Source organism: Gopherus flavomarginatus, chromosome 11, assembly GCF_025201925.1.
Source record: "Gopherus flavomarginatus isolate rGopFla2 chromosome 11, rGopFla2.mat.asm, whole genome shotgun sequence".
Classification (NCBI taxonomy): Eukaryota; Metazoa; Chordata; order Testudines; family Testudinidae; genus Gopherus; species Gopherus flavomarginatus.
Window position 1 is genome coordinate 29,772,893 of NC_066627.1, and position 18,829 is coordinate 29,791,721.

Genomic DNA, 18,829 nt, shown 5'->3' on the forward strand with positions numbered 1-18,829 from the left:
AAAGCAATCCCCCAAGCAAATTCTGCCTAATCTCTTACAGGTTAAGTCAGGGCAACACACAAGGCAAGTCCGGTGAGCAAGGGACAGCTGTTGTGGGAGCACGTTTAAATCAACAACATACTTGGAGAAAACAGAAATCTATTGGGAAAAAATATGGGGAAGGGGGAACGGAATTGGCATAGTCAGGGGCTTGTGTCATTTTCATTTATAGTGACTTCCAGCATCCTTTGCAAAGAAATGGCTGATGGTGCAGTTTTGATTGTGTCAAGGAGTGATTATGTTTTGTGAGCAATGCCAGCTGCTCATCAGATATTTCTCTACTACATCTCTTTTATTATGGATTTAACAACAAGGCGGTGGAGTAGTACTTGTTTGGCTGGTTTTGTATTGTATCTGCCCTTTTTCTCCTAATTATCATGTCATTGGAATTCATATATTTCCAGGTCTTAGTGTGACAGAAATAGAAGATATTCACAAAGCAAGAAAGACAAACGGACCCTTCCAGAAATTGACACACAATATGGACATGGGCAGACAGCCACATCTGCACACTCAAAAACAGAAGTAGATATATGTGCAGAGACATACAGCGGAGGACACATGTACATCAAATACACAGAGGAACATAAGAAAACAAAAGAGCTGACAGACAGGGTCAGACCAATGGTTCATTTTGCCCAGTATCCTGTCTCCAACAGTGGCCCATACCAAAACTTCAGGGGGAGTGCGCAGAACAGGGCTATTATAGAGTGATCCACCCCATCTTTCACTTCCAGCGGTTTCAGGTCACCCTGAGGATGATGTTGCATCCCTGACCATCTTGGCTAATAGCCACTGAATGACCTTTCCTCCATGAACTTATCCAATTCTTTTTTAACCCAGTTGTATCTTTTGGCAATCACACTATCCCATAGTCATGAGTTCCACAGGTTAGTTGTGCATTGTGTGAAAAAATATGTCCTTGTGTTTGTATTAAACCTTCTGCCTATTGAGTTCATTCAATGTCCCCCCCATTTTTTGTATTGTGTGAAAGGACCAATAAGACTCCTTTATTCACTTTTACCACACCATTCATGATTTTATAGACCTCTATTGCACATCCCCTTGCCATCTCTTTTCTAAGATAAAGAGCCCTAATGTTTTTCGTCTTTCCTCATGTGAAAGCCATTCCATAGCTATGATCATCTGTGTTGCCCTTCTCTGAACCTTTTCCAATTCCACTATATCCTTTTTGAGAGGGGGCAACCAGAACTAGAAGCTGTATTCAAGGTGTGGGTTCACCATGGATTTCTAGAGTGGCATTATGATATTTTCTCTCTTGTGTTATATTGCTTTCCTAGTAGTTCCCAACATACAATTAGCCTTTTTGGCCATTGCTGTGCATTGAGGTAAAGGTTCCATAGAACTAGCCATGGTGACTCCAAGCTCTATTTCTTGGGTGGTAACAGCTAATTTAAATCCCATCGTTGTATATGTATAGTTGGGATAATTTTTGCCAATGTCCATTACTTTGCACATCAATATTGCATTTCATCTGCCATTTTGTTGCCCAGTCACCTAGTTTTGTGAGATCCCTCTGTAATGCTTCACAATCTGCTTTGGATTCAACTATCTTGGATAATTTTGTACCATCTGCAAGCTTTGCCATTTCATTGTTCATCTCCTTTTCCAGATCATTAATGAAATATGGTGAACAGCACAGGTCCCAGTGCGGATCCTTGTGGACTCCGACTGTTCCCCTCCCTCCATTGTGAAAACTGATCATTTATTCCCACTCCTTGTTTTCTATCTTTCAACCAGTTACTGATCCATGAGATGACCTTCCATCTTATCCCATGGCTAGTTAGTTCCCTTAAAAGCCTTGGGTGAGGGATCTTGTCAAAGACTTTCTGAAAATCTAGGTACACTATATCCACTGGCTCACCTTTATCCACATGCTTGTTGACTTCCTGAAAGAATTCTATGAGATTGGTGAGGTATGACTTCCTTTTACAAAAGCCCTGTTAACTCTTCCCCAACAAATTGTGTTGATCTGTGAGTCTTAAGTCTATTCTTAATTATGTTTCTACTGCAGGAAGACACACACACACACACACACAAAACACAGAAAAAGGCACTAACAAAAACACACGGAGGGAAGGAGTCATTCACTCACCCACCGTGAAGTTTTCACTCTCTCAACAAATACTAGACTTTTATTTTTTCCTTCTGGTTATTTTGCAAAACAAAACATGCTCCTAACAATAACCCTCTGGGTTTAATCTCTTTCAGAGATCTCGCAGTTTGGGATAAACTAAACTGATGACCTGATCTCCCTGGGGTGATTTACATTCCCCCCTATATTTTCTGCTGCCTTCCTTCTTATAAGGAGTCTTGAGCCACACGTCCTGACACCTTCTGAAACTATTTGGCCAACTGGGTGGAGTTTATCTCTCGCTCGCTCTCCCTCCTACCGCATTGCAGAGCTAGTTGCGAACGAATTACTTTTGCAAGAAGCATTCAAACAACAACTAAACCAGCCTCTCTCTTCCAGGCAGCGAGCTAAATTAATTTTTTGCCGCCCACAAACACAAATTATTTTTCAGATGAGGAAATAGGATCTAAACTTGGGGAGATTATATCTTTTCCCTTTCCATTCAGATTCCTGTTTAACTGGCTGCTTTCAGATTATAGGAAGAACATTTTGAAAATGGAAACCGGGGATCTTCTGTTAACGATTCCTTTCCTCCTGGAGTCGTGACCTATGAAATTGACGTCGAACGGGATTACACGTATTAAAATACTTCTAACCTATTGAAGATCAACGAACGCGATATAGTGGCAGGGTGTTTTTATTTGTAATTAATGAAGATGTTTTGGGCACTTACACTAAATGTCTCCCTTAAATGTACGAATCTCAATGGGAAGATGGCATCGTGTTAATTATACTAATCAGTCCCCACACTTTAGAATGTTAGGGTTTGGAAGTAAGCCTGTTTCGCGAATTCATTTGAATTCAGAGAGTTACGTATTTACACCTTTTATTTCGTTACAAGCTTTCCCCCCTCCCGCCCCCTCTAGGACAAATGAACCAAGATGTCGCACAAACTGAGAATCTGTTAGAAAGAAATCAATTAGGTGATTAACACTGTTAATTATTTGTTCTGATGATCAGAGTGACTTATTATGCAAGACGTTTAGAAGGTCCACCCGTTACTAATTTAATTAGGTGGTTAGGAATAATGTATGTCTATTATGTGATTGTTGGTGTAACTATTATTATTGGCCATCTAAACTACAACCGTAACTTTATACAAAGCACACGAAAGGGGTGTGATCTTCTTATAGTTAAAAAAAAATAAAGGAGGGGGAATTAACTTCTCTCTCTCGTTGAAATCGGTGATTTCAACTAAAGGGTAAAAAGAGAATAAAATATGCTTCGCCCTTCCCCCCACCCCCAAGATCCAAACTCTTCACAGGGTAGTTACAATTGGGGAAGGATCGCGATTGGCTCAGAGTGATTTTGTTAAGGAAAGCTCTGGTGAATCTCTCTAAACAGTAGCTCTTTAGGGGCTTTTCTGTCTGCTCGGTAGCTACCGGGGGGCTGGAGGTCGTTATCTGCCAAGCAATAGCCAGTGCGTAGAATTGGTGGATTCGTGACATTAACCATCCTCAAGGGGTGTCCCTGGGAGTGTCCGCTGGGTAGAACCTATCGGGGTAGACTCAGGGTAATTATTTCATTAGTAGAAATGCTAGCAAGGGAGAGCTGCCCGAGCGCCGGTGTAAAACGAACCCTCTCCTAAAATAGCTTTGTTTCTGGGCCGAGAGTAGACTCGGATTGCAGCAGTACAATTACAGGAGCAGTGACACTGGCAGGAGTCTCGCCCTTGTCAAGTGCCAGCTACCCTGGCACTGTCGGGTCCTTGCTGCAGCCCAGCCCGGCAGACGGGAATGAAAGGGCAAATCAGTTAGAATGCAGGGGCTTCGCTCTTGACTTCAGGCGCTGTAACCCACACTCCTTTAGTTGATCGGGGTGTGGCTTGAGTCCCCTTGTGTGGTCTGGGCTGGTGTTTTACTGGATTGCCCCCGTGGTAGTTGGGGCCATGGCCGCCTCTCCTCTTTGCGTCCAAAGCTGCAGAGCGTGGCGAGGTTTCCCAGCCTCGCAGTCCATACTGCGAAGCTTTCTTCTCTCAGCCCCTAGCCTGCAGCCTGCCCTCGGGCAAACCTCCCATTCGCATGGGGCACGTCTATGGAAAGCAGTGGGCGCTTGGCGTGAGTGAGAGAAAAGGTCCTACGTGGTCACTGGTGCAGCTGTGAGGGAGTGGAGAGGGCTGGCCTTCTTTCCTTTATTTTTTCATTTCCTCCTCTGGCTTGCTTTCTCTTTCTTGTTTCAAAAGCTAAATAAAGGAGGCATCTTCCCTTCAGCCACTCTTAACACTGCCCTGACACCTGCATACTCCTCCTCTATCGCTCATGATGTTGGTTAGACTCCTCCAACCTGCAGTCCCTATAACAAACCATGCCAGCCATAGTCGTTATGTTTTCTCTTTATTGTTTGATATATTTATGTACCACGTTATATGTTAAAGATAAATCTTCTGATATACATTTTTTCATCTTATTTACCACAATTACACCACAGGTACATTTGAAACAGCTGCACAGATCTGGTGGATTGCACAGAATGAGTTTTGTCTTGTTTTTGTAGCCTGAACGCTTTCAAATCCAACAACTTTCTGTTAAATTTAGACGTCATGATTATTTAAAAAAAAATAAGGAGAACTGAACTCCAGGTCTGTGATTTCAGCTGGAGGCAAAAGATCTTGATCAAATGGGATTACTGGATATGAGTTAAAATGGAAGAAGTCAGGATATGTATTTATTTTATTACTACAATGTAAACATTACATCTCACTGGGATCATTGGTCACCAGTTGTTACCATTTTAACTGTTTGGGTGTTCATACAATCTAGGTCTTGTCCACACTTCTGTAACCACCCTTCACAGGGTATAAAATAAGGGGACCTCCCTGCCCCCACTCACTACTCAATATCTATTTTTAATTTTACACAAAAACAACCCAAATCCATTGGGTTGACAACTGTGTTTCAAATCTTGCAACCCGACTTGCATAACATTTGCAAGACTATTACCTTGAAAATTGTTTCTAGATAGGGCATTTTACAACCCTAAAAGATATATTGAAAGAAAGTTCAGACCGTTATTTAGAGGGTAGGAGGGTTGTCAAATATTTTCCTTCAAAAAATTTATAAATAAGAAAAAAATGTATTGAAATCTTAGCTTATTAAAACAACTGCAGGGCAAAGCCTTTATTTTATTTTTTAGGTTGTATGACTTACTTTGTTGGATGCACATAACTAAAATAATCTTTTCTTTAAAAGGATACATAATTATTTGGCTATGTGGATGTTCAGTGTAATTCTCTTTTAATGCAACCAGCTCTGGCCATTCTTTAGTCTTCTGTGTTGGAACCGTAAGCCTCTATGAGGCCTTCTAAAGAATGGATGAATCCAGACACACTGCATATACCACCTATAACGAAAATGGCGACATCAAAGAAAACATGGTGCCACATCAGCTTCCTCCACAAGAGCTTGAGGTGGAAGAGACTGGGGAGCAGGAAACAGAGGCCTGCACCTGTGAGGCTCCCAGTAAGACCCATCAGGAGGGCAAAATGAGGGACGTAGATAGCCATTAACAAGGTGAAAACTACCAGGGCACATCTGAGGGTTAGTCCCCAAGACTTGATCCTCCCATCACCCCCATAACAGTTAGGAAAGACTGCCCTGTTTCCATCTTGGAAAAGGGACTTCTCCAGGACTTCCACAGCTGCAAAGAAGGGCAAGGGGTAGGAAAGCAAAGCTTTGGACACCAAGAAAAGGTTGACTACTGCCCTAATGGTGGATGGCAAGTTGTCTGTGATGACTTCTTTAGTCTCATCAGCCCAGGTCAGATAGGCTACCAAGGCAAAGAGTCCCTTGAGAATGCAAGCTGCTATGTGAGTCCAGTTCATCATGCAATGAAACTCCTTGGGATGCTGCATGTTCCCCTCTAAGGAAGGCAGAAAGATCTGGGAGGTGTAGCTGAAGACGATGATGCCAATGGAGATGGGGAACTTCTTCACATCAATGTAAAACTTGACTTTGTCCCAAGCCCAGTCACGTGCTCTGGAGAGACAGTAGGCAATCACCAAAATGTTGATCACAAAGTGGGCTAAGGTGCAGAGCAAGCTGAACTTCGAGACAGCCTTGAGGTTCTTCAAGAAAGCACAAGGCAGGAGCACAGCTGTGGCAATGATAGACCAAGATTTCTGGGAGACAGGCAAGTTTGGGAAGCTGTTGTACATCAGGTTCCCACTGACCACCACATAGAGAATACAGGTCATGACCAGCTCAATGATCTGAGCCACATTCACAATCCTCCCTCCAAGCTTGGGAAACCTGGGAGCACAGCAAGCGTTAGCAATGTCGACATAGGAGTCTCTCACCCTGACTATCTCCCCATCTTCATTCTCTTCGTAAAGACAGGCAATAAGGATTTTCCCAGTGTAGCAGCAAACTACTGCAGCGAAAATAATTAAAAAGAGTCCTAGATATCCACCATGAAGGATAGCATAGGGCAGGCCAAGAACAAACATCCCCTAGAAAGAGACAAAATGGATACTGTAGTGTTCATTTTAGCAAAAGACCAAACACACAGACAGCAGCAAGATCTCTCTCTCTCTCTCTCTCTCTCTCTCTCACACACACACACACACACACACACACACGATTCTACTCCATACAGCAGCAAGATCTCTCTCTCTCTCTCTCACACACACACACACACACGATTCTACTCCATACAGCAGCAAGATCGATCTCTCTCTCTCTCTCTCTCTCTCTCACACACACACACACACACGATTCTACTCGATGCAATCAGATCACAAACCAACAGCAAGATTCTGCTTCATATAAGCAGGTATGAGAGGGAAATTAAAAATGAAATTGGACAAGGATTCCTGCTTTACTTGTCTGTCTAGAACTCTTTTTAAATGTCTAAATATTTCCTGAGCTGCTAAACTGAACTGAAGACAAGCATTTTAATATAAAATAAAACCACATTTGATTAGAATTTGTTAAAAATCTTGTTTTCGGAATGAAAGGCAGAGAAGTTAGTTAGTCATTTCAGAATTGAAAAAAGAACAGTCCTCACGGTCTCATAAAACATTCACTCTTTTATTACTATTTTGTTGTTGTTTGTTGTTATTGCTCTGCTGTTTTAATTTCCCAACCTCTGAATATCTTCGATCAACCTTTAATTCCCCACTCAAACATATAGGACACTGAATCTGGTTTCGATCAAAACAGAGACCCCATTTTAAGGGGCAACTCTGGGAAAAGGTTTGGAAATATTCATGTAGCCAGATTAAAAATCGTTGGTGTGCGTTGCCACTTACAACACATGCTCTCCATGATGCAGTTGCTTTTGACATACTGAGGATGCCTCTGCATTTGAGAGCGCGAGTTGCTTGCGGGATCTGTCCGCATTACTGAGATTCGGAGGGTGACACCTTTAAAAGTCTCTAGTTGCTCTCCACAAAGGACTCGTTTTCCGTTTGAAATTGCCTAGAACCCTGTAAGGAAATACACTTTACATACATAATCATTCTGGAGCTAGAAAGTTGGGGGGGGAGGTTACTAGGACAGGCAAACCCATCACTGCTGTTCTCTCGTCTGCATGGGGCCCAGAGGGAAAGGTCCAATGGGCAGAGCATTCGTTTAGGAACGTTATCAGTACAAATGAATTAACAGACGGAAGCTTTTTAAGAAGAGATGAGAGACTCGTAAAACCGCTCGGGTTTTATTTGCGACTGGTAATAATTTCGCGGTGAAATTGGTAATATTCACATATCCAGTCAGCCAGAGGAGGAGGCTGGGAATAGGGGGAGGCACTAAATCCCCTCAAACCCCAAATGAAAATCAGTCACAAACACGCATCTCACGTTTACAGCAGCGAATACCAGGACTTTGGGAGAAAACAGATTCAATGGGAACACACCGTTCTCAGGTGTTTTCATTTGCTTGCACAGTGTTCGGGTGAGACACTTTAGCGCTCAGTGGACATGCCATTCTGGTGGTTCAAGTGATTTCTATTTACAACAGGAGAGAGCTGGCAAAAGCCACGCGCTCCTTCTCATTTTTAAACTTTACTGGGCGACTTGTCATGTTGTGGAGAAGGGATGATCGCTTCTTTTCCTTTTAGTAATTTACCCCCGAGCCCAAACTGAATTGACTCCACCAGACCATAAAGGCAAGCAGAGGGGAGTGGACTGCATTCCAAATGGACACCCTCTGTTGGCCTGATCTCTCTGGCCACAGACTCATCCCATAAGGCTTTTACGCCATCAAAATATAATTCCCGAGAGGAAAAAAAAGCATGCAATTGGGGACGGGAGGGGGCTGACATATTTGTGTAACAAGCACGATCTGAAACGATGTTGTGAGTTTGTGTGAGTGTGTAAACACCCTCACCTCACACCGCTGCATACACACACAGACCCTCAATGCATGTGCGTGCCATTTCTGCCTGGTATGTTTCAAGGTTCTGCGTCAGACTGAAGGAGAACACACACACACACACACACACACACACACACACACACACACACACACGTTATTATTATGACCCTTGTTCCCTATACATGCCTGCACAGGTAACCTGCAGCACTGGGGGGCGAGCTGCTCGGGGTGTGCGGTGAGATGCCTCCCCACCTCCCTCCCGTTACCTGGATTGCGTTGGTGACATTCCACCCAGCTTCCCAGGCGGTGATTTTGGGCTTGCCTTGGCCGGAGAGCTCCGAGCATATGCCCTCGTCCTTGGAGGCTGACGGGGGCAGGGGACCCGTGCCATCCCTTTGATAATGGATATCCCCTTCTAGGGGCGGCTCGGCTCCTTCTTCGCTGGCGTCCGACTTTAAGATGTCCATCTGAAGCCCTTGCCTGTGCTCCATGTCCAGGTCATCGCAATGCACAAAGCCCACCGCCTCTTCATCGGTAGCCGCTTGGAAGCCCATCCTCGCAAACATGCCGCTCACTTTGGCCTGGGACTTGTTGGAAACCGAGGTGGCGACGTTGGAAAGCTTGCTCCGGATCAGAGTGGCCATGTTGCCTCTCTTGTTTGGGATCCTCTGGCCACCAAGAAGCCGGCGATCCTCGGCACCAGGAGAGAAAGTTCTACTGCTGCGGGGCAGGCAAGGCCGCTATCTCCACTTCCTACCGCAATTGGACCTTCTCCCCTTCAGCGTCCCCTGGAGCATGACCCCGCTCGGTTTGAGTTCCTTGGCACCTCCCGATCAACACCTCACCCTCTTCCTTGTGCATATAGGCTGGGGAGTGAAGTGGGGTCCCGGGGAAGGGGGTCTCTGCAGTGCTGGGAAGGGGGGGTCTGCGGTCTGGTACCCAGCCTGTGCTCCAGAATATCCCTGCCCCTCTCCGAGCAGCAGAGACGCGGGTCGGTTGTCTCCAGCCTCAATGATGCCCGTGCAATGCAGAGGAGCCTAAGGGGAGAAAGGCAGGAGAACGTGGGATGATCACCAGATTGCCAACGCAAGCCTTTTGCTGTGCACACCACGTCTCCATCCCAATGCGCCCATCTATCAGAAGGAAGGGGAGAGGATTGCTGCATTTCTGAGGGAGGTACCACAGTCCTCATCAAAGCCCTTCCCCCCCTTTACACAGCAACACCCACACCTTCTAGGCTCTGCCATCCACACTGCAGAGGGAGAGAGGGAGTTGGCGGTGGAGGGAGATGGGGGTAGTTCCCCCTCCCTGATTTATATGCGGATCTATATTTATATCTCTGTCTTCCCAAAGGAGCCGCCCAGCACTGATTTGGGAGCCGATTTTCTCTGGCAAGACAGGGGCCCAAAGAAAACCCCCAATGGAGGCCGGGAGCTTCCGCTTCCATCGTTTGGTCTCTGAAACGATTCCTACGTGTAATTGATGTTGCTAGAAATCCGCCGATCATTTTTTGTTTGCCAAAATACAACGTAATGCACTAAAGCCAGATTTAAACGGCTATATACCTTCTTTCTATAATGTATAGCTAGATACCGATTCCTTGTTACTGTGGGCATATCATGCCTTTCTATGTACCCACAAGATGCCTTCTTATTGTCCATATCGTTTATATCTACAGTTTAAATATAGATTTCTCATTATACCTATACTCTGTATCTACATCCAGATACAGATTCCTCCCTATTGTTCATCTATTAAATATCTAGATACAGATCCTCGTTATAGGTATATTCCATATTTATATAGTTTCAGATTCCTCCCTCTTGCCCATATATTTAAAATCCTGATTCAGATACAGATTCTACTTTTGTATACATAAATTCGATAGCTGTATGTAGATTTCTCCTTATCGTCCATGTTCTACAACTACAGATACCACATTTAGATATCACCTTATTACATATAGATATATTATTTACTTTTGTTTTCAAATGCTTATATTTATTTTTAATGCAACAGCCTTAAAATTATTCATTTTCATTTAACATATTTCCCTGGGCAAGAGATTGCGCGGCATGGTGAAGAACTGGGGAAAATCTACAAGGAAATCTATACCATTGTAAGAGAATGCGTAGTTTTAGAGCAGTGTTGTTTAGGGGATGCCATCTTCCCTTCCTTCAGAATACCTGGATAGGGTTTTTTATTTTTATTTTATTTTATTAAGATGTTAAATGCGAGCTGTAAAAATCTACTTATTGTTTACTGCTTTCACAAGACACGTATATTTGATTTCTCTTTAAAAAATCTTTTTATTTACCAAACTCATTTTATATTAAAGATAAGCAGAATTGTCGACACTGCCGATTATTTTCCTAGTTAAGTATTACAAGATAGGTGACTAATACAAATCTGATTGAACTGAAGAAAGGAATTGGATGTGGAATTAAGATGAAAACGACTAGAGGCTGGAGAAATACATCCACCATTTCTCGTGAGATGCCTTTAACCAGTTAAAACAGAGATTTAATAGGCTACAGTGTATCTGAATTGAACCAATTAGAACTGACACTAGTTAGAGCTTCACCAAAATAAGAAAAAACTAGTTCTTCTATTATGGTTGTTATGTACACTGACAATTGTATCCTAATTCCTTTCGGTAATGTTCCTTCCTGGGATCCTCTGTGCGGACCTAGGTACGAAAGGTCAAAGAGAACCCAGACAATGATTCTTATTTTAGCAAACGGTTCTCTGCAAAAGAAGGAAGGCCGCGAGGTGCATTAGAAAACCAGGGCTCATCTCTGCCTTTGCTCTGGGGAAGGAATTATTACATATCGTTGCACAAATAGGTCGAGAAAGAGGAGCGCTGCCCATTTTTGATCCATATTTAGAAACATCCAGCATGCATTGGGAGCTACGGAATTATCAAATCGCAACTAGAATTTAACTTCCATTTTTAAAAATCCCCCTAACTGAGAAAAATTTCTGATCACAAATTTAGGTGTGTATTTTTAATCGATGAAAGACTATGCTCTTCCTCCCCCCTCACACTACCACTAAACGGAAAATGATTTTTCTTTTAATTCAACGAGATTTTACTCTATTCTAACATACGATGGAATTTGTTGTCGAAAATGAAGTGGGAAAGGCATGTCTGGGGGTGTGCGATTCATCCAGACCATATTTCTTAAGCCCAGCCCTGAGTTCTCTGATTCCCAACACATCATAGATCAAAGGGTACCAATTGGCTTCAGAGGACTTTAACTTGTGAAACTGACTTGAGCTGTAGTAAAGCACTGAGAATTTTCCACAAAACACACAGAACGAAACACCTGGTAGTCCAACAAATATATTGTCTTTTGCTGGACTGTCAGCTCCGCTGCAATTTTTCCATCAGTCGGGTAGCAAAGGAGAGGAAGAAACGATTAATTATACAGTAATTTGATGGTTTTTCTCATGACACTTAAAACATCCTTTTCCTTTCTTCCAGTTTATAATTGTTCATTAGCATAAACCAAAGGAAGAATTCTATTCATGTTTTTAAATCAAATGTATTGATCTATCTCGAAGAGTTATTCATTAATTATAAATTTATAAAATTTAGAGAGCCTTAAACCAGCGATCCTATTTATTCTCTATTGAAAACAAACATCTATGAAGAATGTAGATATTTGAAACTAACCTCTGTCTTCCCTCTTCGTTTCTCTGGTCCTTTTGGCAAGCAGCCTCCTGGTGCTAACAAGATCTTTCTTTGAACGCCCCATTAGTGGACTTTAATTATTTCGTCAAACGGGGGAAGCCCCATTTTTCCCATTAAGAGCTTTTAGTTGTATGATGTCAGTCGCACCTCCCTCACTGGAAAGCCACCAGATAAATAAACCCTTGTCCATCTCCCATCCCATCAGCACCAAACCTAGGGCAACCATGATAGACACGGAGGCAAAGAAACAAACTCAACCCGGGAGGCAGCTAAATGTAGACTCAAACAAACACGGGGGCAGTGTACATGGGGTTTTCCCCTCGCCGATTAATTTCTCCAGCTGTGTTTGAACCCAGATTCGCGTTGTTTAAAGAAATCACACTGGCAATCAAAGCAGGATTGTGAGGTGGGGGGGGTTGTGGGACTAAAGCAATCACGCGTGTTTGAAGCTACTGGGAAGGTAAGAGTAGGGCGCTAAGTATCAGGGAGCCCGGGGCTATGGCTCAGGGCTAGTTACTGAGTCCAGCAAGCAAGGCTCGAAGCCAGAACACGCAGCAGACACTGCTCGCTGGTCCCTAGCACTGCACAAGCCTTGCCTCCGCCTGAGTCCGTCACTTCTCTCCCCTCCTGCGGGGCATAAAGGACGCAGGGTGAATTCCTGACTCCTGTAATGTCAACGGCAAACCTCTCATGGTCTTCATTGGGGACAAGCTATATCCCACTGTCTTCCTATTACATAGCATCATCATGCAACTTAATATACAGATCAACTGACGCATCTCTCTACTTAGACTAGGGAGCCGGGAGTTTGGGTAATACGAGTTCGTTTGGTCACCCAGACAAGTCTCTCTTTCCCTGGTGCGGAACAATACAAGCACCTTTCTCTCCTTCGCAGCCGGGGTTTGTTCCACTAATAGTCCCGGTCCTGTTCCCTGCAGCATCGGCTCCAAAGAAGAGTTTGTCCGGATAACTAACTCGCGCCTCTGTGCAGCTCTGCATTGTTACCAGGGAACAGAAACCAGGGTAACAGCAGCATCCGAACTAAGCCCCCGTTCCATCCACACCGGATTGCTGCGGAGTGCGAAGTGCTAGAACTCCTCGTAAAACGCCCATTTGTATAAACCGCTCACTGACACAATGCGGGGTGAAGCTAAGAAATGACGATACAGAACACGTCACCCCTATAAATTACATCTTTAAATGTAATCTGGATTTCATATACTGAGTTTAATTTTAAAAAAACCTAAATTTAAAGTCAATCACCAGCTAAATGCATTTATTTTTACACACGTACCCATCCCAGTTAAACGGAACTCCGCTTCACTATGTTTAAATTCTACAGCAAAGAAAAACAAAAATCTTAAATGGCAGTTTGCCTCTGAATAAAACTGAAAAACAAGCAATAAACTAACAGCCAAGCAATACGTTCCCTGGAGGGGAAAAAAACCCTATTTACATCAACCCACAATGAAAATGTCTCTTTCTCCTCCGCCCACCCCCACCTCCCTACCCGAGAATTCTTTCACAAGAAAGAAACTTCCTCCTAGCTAGTTTCTGTGTATTACCCAGCAGCTTCCTTGAATGGATTTCTGCAAAACCTACCCTAAACTTTTGCCATGGTCTAAAGAATGGATTCAAGATATGGCTGGAAAGAAAAGAAAGAAAGAAAGAAAGCTGCAGAGAAGAGTTTTGGCTTTTACCTATGCTTCTCTCTTCATCTTCGCCGGCGGTGCATTATTCCATTAGAAAGTGGGGAATGGATGAGGACCAGGGAGAGCAGAGAGAGAGAGAGAGAGAAAACTACGTCTACGTCATTCATGCTTCCCCCCCTAATAATTATCCCCAAGCAGGATGTTACATCTAAACATTGCCCAAAGGTTAGCAGGTCTCCGGGGTGCATTTGATCTGCAAATAATTTCCGAAAGGAGCTAAAGCAAAGCAAATAACAATTCCTAAGCCCCGGCTTCACAAAGAAGAAGAGTTTCCATTGATTTTTATACTTTGCTTGTCTATATAAAAACAAAGACCTGGGTGATTTCTGGAGCCTCAGTCACACCAGGCGCTGTCTGGAATGATCTTCTTTCCCACCACTTGTATTTAAACAAAGCGCATCTCCTTTCCAGACTCAGGACAGTGCGAGTATCTGTTCCTAAAGAGAAGGCTAACTGATGCTGACCAGCTTGTCTGCTTTGACGGTAAGTTCTCGCTGAGCCTTGCCAATGTGCCAGGAAATCTAATGGGAATGGAACTGCCTTGCAAAGCCTTCCTTGGGTTAAATACACTCGCCCTTATCTACACAGCCCAGGCGCGGTGCGATTTGCAGTTGCGGTTCCTGATTTAATAACCTGGGGGGAAAATCTATTCATGACTAAAAATCCTTGGGCAACGGGGGGCAGAGGAGCCCACACAAAGCAGGATTTCTCCCACAGTTGCTCTACGCACCGACTCTCCTAATGTGAACTGCAGATGGGCATAGCTAGGCACAATCGCCTTGCAAATGGGCTCTCAGCCTGGAAGCAGTTCTTGTTTTCAGGAAAGGAAACTGGGAAACTATACGTCCCGGTGCAAAGTTCTAGAGTTCTGTGTTGCAATTGTTTAAAGAGGTGTCTACCAGAGGAGAGGTTGGGCAAGTCCTTTGCTCTCTGCCTCAGTTTACCCCTCTGTAAAATAGGTATTATAATGCTATTTACCAAACCCAAAAGGGTGCTGTGAGTCTGAACTAAAGGCTGCAAAGCGCTTGGAGATCCTCAGACGGAAGATTCCATGTTCAGGGTGTGATCATGCATCTAACCTGCTCCCAGTGCAACATACAAGAGATTTAGGTCTGCAGAAAATTAGACCCCACACCACACTCGCTCTGGTTATTTGTGTTCCATTTAGGAGCTAATCCTACAGTAATTTCTCCAGTCAAATAAATATACTGAGAAGTCAATTTCGAATTCCTTGCACATCCCAAATTGCAATTGATTTGAAGGGAGAGTTGGGTGAACCACCACTGCAAGATCACAAAGTGTGGATAAGTTTTCACTTGAAAATGATGAGTTTTGCCTTGGTTTCATTTTAGCTGGTTGGCATACTGGATGGGTGAGAGACCCCATGTGACCAGAGAGAATTGTGGGTACTTGAAGGTGCGATTGTTAGCATTTGTGTATAGTTAAAAAGCAACTACCCTGTAAAATGTGTACTTACTCTGTACTTAGATATAGGTATGTATGTTTTGAAGATAAGTGACTAAGATGCATACAGCAATTGCCACAAAAAGTCAACATTTGCCATACAATTACCACAGATATCTCCTAATTCTTAGTCTAGGGCAAAATTGTGATATCTCGGATGGTATTCTGAGGTGACTGTTAGCAAGGGCTGATTTTAAGGGCCACTATTGAAATCAGTGTGTGTGTGTGTGTGTGTGTGTGTGTGTGTGTGTGTGTGATATCTCGGATAGTATTCTGAGGTGACTGTTAGCAAGGGCTGATTTTAAGGGCCACTATTGAAATCAATAAGAGTGTGTGTGTGTGTAGATTAGACCACAGAGGTCAGAAATGGCAAAGATTTACCAACCCATTGATAAAACCTGTACAGTATCTAGCTATCCCTCTGGTATTGTAAACATGCACCTTCTTGTTCTAAGCTTTCAGACACGAGTGGCTGTACAGTACAGAAATTCATTCCAGTTCTTTCTTCCCTCTCCAACCCCCTTCCCCCACCTTCACAGAAGCCTGGAGGTGAATTCTGACAGGATAATAAAGAGTTGCAGAATACACTATAAAAAGGCAATTAGGTAAACTGCTGGATTGGGACAAGCCTTTGTGACCTGGTTAATAGCTCTGAACAGAGCTGGGAATTTCAAGAGGGTAGAGAAGGAAAAAGACGCTGATATATCAGTGCGCTTTGGCTGGGGGAAGGGAGTCAGCAACAGTCACCTAACTATATCTGCATAATTTTTGTAGAAGATGTATTGATAGTCTCCTTATTAGGAGAAAGTAGCCCTGTGAAATTCTGCCGTATGTCCCTTCACTAGGGTTGGTCTCTTGTTTGAACTTTGCTATAGAAGTTTATGGTGGCACCGGAGGTCAGCTGTATTTGTATTATATCTTCTTTTTTGTTAGCATCCCAGGTTATGGGATAAAAAGTTAGTGAAAGAACTGAGGGTTTCCCTCAGGAACACACTACCTCTGAGTCTCGCCAAAAGAAATCTGTACCATTGCCCATCATCTAGTACCATAAAGCACAGAAATGTGGAATAACTACTCATGAGATAAACTCAAGCTTCTGTTATTATGAATGAATCTTCATCAGCATAATTTTAGCATGGAACAATGCAAGTGCTGGCTACAGTAGAACCAGACTGTGAGTGGCTAGATCCCCACCATTAGGACCAAATCCATCCTCTTATGATTTTCCAGAAACAAGAAAGAGACACTTGCAGTCAGAATCTCTATTATTTTAGGTTAAGACACTAGCATAACAAGAAAAAAACAAAAAGTAAAAGCTCCATGAGAAAGAGCACATCATGTGTGTCTTCTTCTTTTAACAATCTGCACAGAACATAACAGGGGGCATAGTGGTACATACCAATGGTCCATGTAGCCCAATATCCTTTCCTCAGACAGTGGCCAGTACCAGATACTTCAGAGGTAATGAACAGAGAAAGGCAGTTATCAAGTGATCCATCCCATGTCATCCAGTCCCAACTTCGGGCAGTCAGAGATTTAGGGACATTCAGAGCATGGGGGTGCATCCCCGACTATCTTGGCTAATAGCCAACTGAACACAAAATGACTGCCTGACTCTGTAAACAGCAGAATTCTTAAGATTTAAAAGGTGCAGTACAGATGCATAACTAAAGGCATCACAGTTTTAAATCAGTATCTCTCAGGATTTAGCCTAGTAGGAATTTTGCCTGTGTAAGGACTGAGTAAAAACTGAGTAACATCTTCCAGATTTGACCTACATTTCTTTTTATGCTTTTCAGTGTTTCTCCTCTGACATGAACAAAACTTCCCATGAATCTCTGTGATCTTCAAATGCCACGCAAACAAATCATTATGAACAACAAAATAAAAATCTTCCAAAAATGAGACTAAGACTAAAAAATGCCCTAGGAGATATTTCTCTTAGGTAGGAATTAAATTTAACTGTGACCTTGGCTTTCCTGTTGAAATGAAAAGGAGGTGATCATTGTTGATGTTTATGAGATCAGATTCCCAAGCTCACTGTGAACATGGCATTTCTCCCATGGGTTTGATTCAAGTTAATAGGTTTTTCATTGACAACATATATAAAGCTTCATCACTGTCAAATTAAATAAGCATTTAAATAAAATATTCATATTTATGCTGTGAGTAGTACACAGTATATTTTCTAGGACACAATTATAGTGTCATTTTGAGAGTCAAGGAAAAGCATAGCATATGTATGCTTGGTAATATTTAAACCCTTCAAAATTCAAATTAAAAACTCAATGTTCTTTGCTTTCTGTTAGGTTTCTGTAATCTCATCAATATATTCCAGTCAGTTATCAAGACCATCAAAACAATGATGAGGTCTATTTCTCCTGCACAAAACTGAATTGATGACAAAATTCTGGTCCCATTTGTAAACAGCTGCAGAAAACTGAGCATCAATATTTCACTGTATTCTGGACAGCAATCACCCAACACACAACATCCTTGGCCCCCTCTATCCCAAGCAGGTTGTTCCTGGACAGAGTAGGAATAATCTATACTGGGTGTGAAGTGTGTGTGTACTTAGTTGCTGTTGCTAGGTCAAGAGGCAAATGCTCACACAAATGTGTTGAATACACACTTCTGTACCATAGGCCTGCTCCCAGGATGTCACTGCACAACTCCTTTCATAGGAACAAAGGAGCATAGAAATTTCCATACTGAATCAGACCAGAGGACCACCTGGTCATGTATCCTGTCTCTGACAGTGGCCAGCGTTACTTCGGGGGGAGTTGTAAGAAACTCCATAAAGGGCAGGTATGGAATAACCAGCCCATAGGATAAGTTTAATCCTCAGCAGTTAGTGCTTGGCTCCCACTCTGAAGCTTCAAAGTCAGTATGTCTCTATTTTTTCTCCATGGACTGTCTGGGGAATGACCTTTCTGTTGGCACTACAGGAGTCAGAACTGGGGCAGAACACGACTGTCCTTTGCTCCCTTGTGGTTACTGGAGGCAGTGCCCAGACCCACCAACTTTGCCCCTTAATTATTATTTTTCATCCTTTATTTTGTGTCCATTCTGTAGTGAGGAAGGAAGACCAACACCCTTGTATTCAGACCTATCGCAAATTTATTCCAGCTACACCCAAAAGCAAACCCACAGCAGCAGCCCACAGGAGTGCAAGATCTGTCAGTGAATCAGTACATAGGTACTCCTGGTGATATGTTCATGGTTAACATAGAGAAGCAGTTTCCAGATGTTATTGAAATGCTCCTGTAACAGCAGAACAAGAATACACCACAGAATATACTACCCATGCCTGTAGGTTCTGAGATTGGACTGGTAAAGGCCACATTCTGAACCAGCCTCAAACTGGCCTATAATTTTGCACTTCTGCATTAAGGCTCACAATTGACTTTGCAGGCAAATATTAGCACTCCCCATTCTCAAATTTTGCATG

The 18,829-nt window shown here is 43.1% G+C and overlaps 1 protein-coding gene across 2 annotated transcripts; it reads right to left on the bottom strand.

The window, feature by feature from the left end:
* Positions 1-4,510: 4,510 nt before the first annotated feature.
* On the bottom strand, positions 4,511-14,153 carry SLC32A1 (solute carrier family 32 member 1). 2 transcript variants are annotated; one of them, XM_050917379.1, is made up of 3 exons: positions 13,903-14,153; positions 8,772-9,542; positions 4,511-6,641 (listed from the first exon to the last, which is right to left on the bottom strand). In XM_050917379.1, exons 2-3 carry the CDS (start codon positions 9,147-9,149, stop codon positions 5,454-5,456), a joined length of 1,566 nt encoding a protein of 521 aa, XP_050773336.1. In that variant the 5' UTR covers positions 9,150-9,542; positions 13,903-14,153; the 3' UTR covers positions 4,511-5,453. The 2 variants fall into 2 exon arrangements, with proteins under 2 accessions (XP_050773336.1, XP_050773337.1); XM_050917380.1 differs by lacking the exon at positions 13,903-14,153 and adding an exon at positions 12,185-12,277.
* Positions 14,154-18,829: the final 4,676 nt, after the last annotated feature.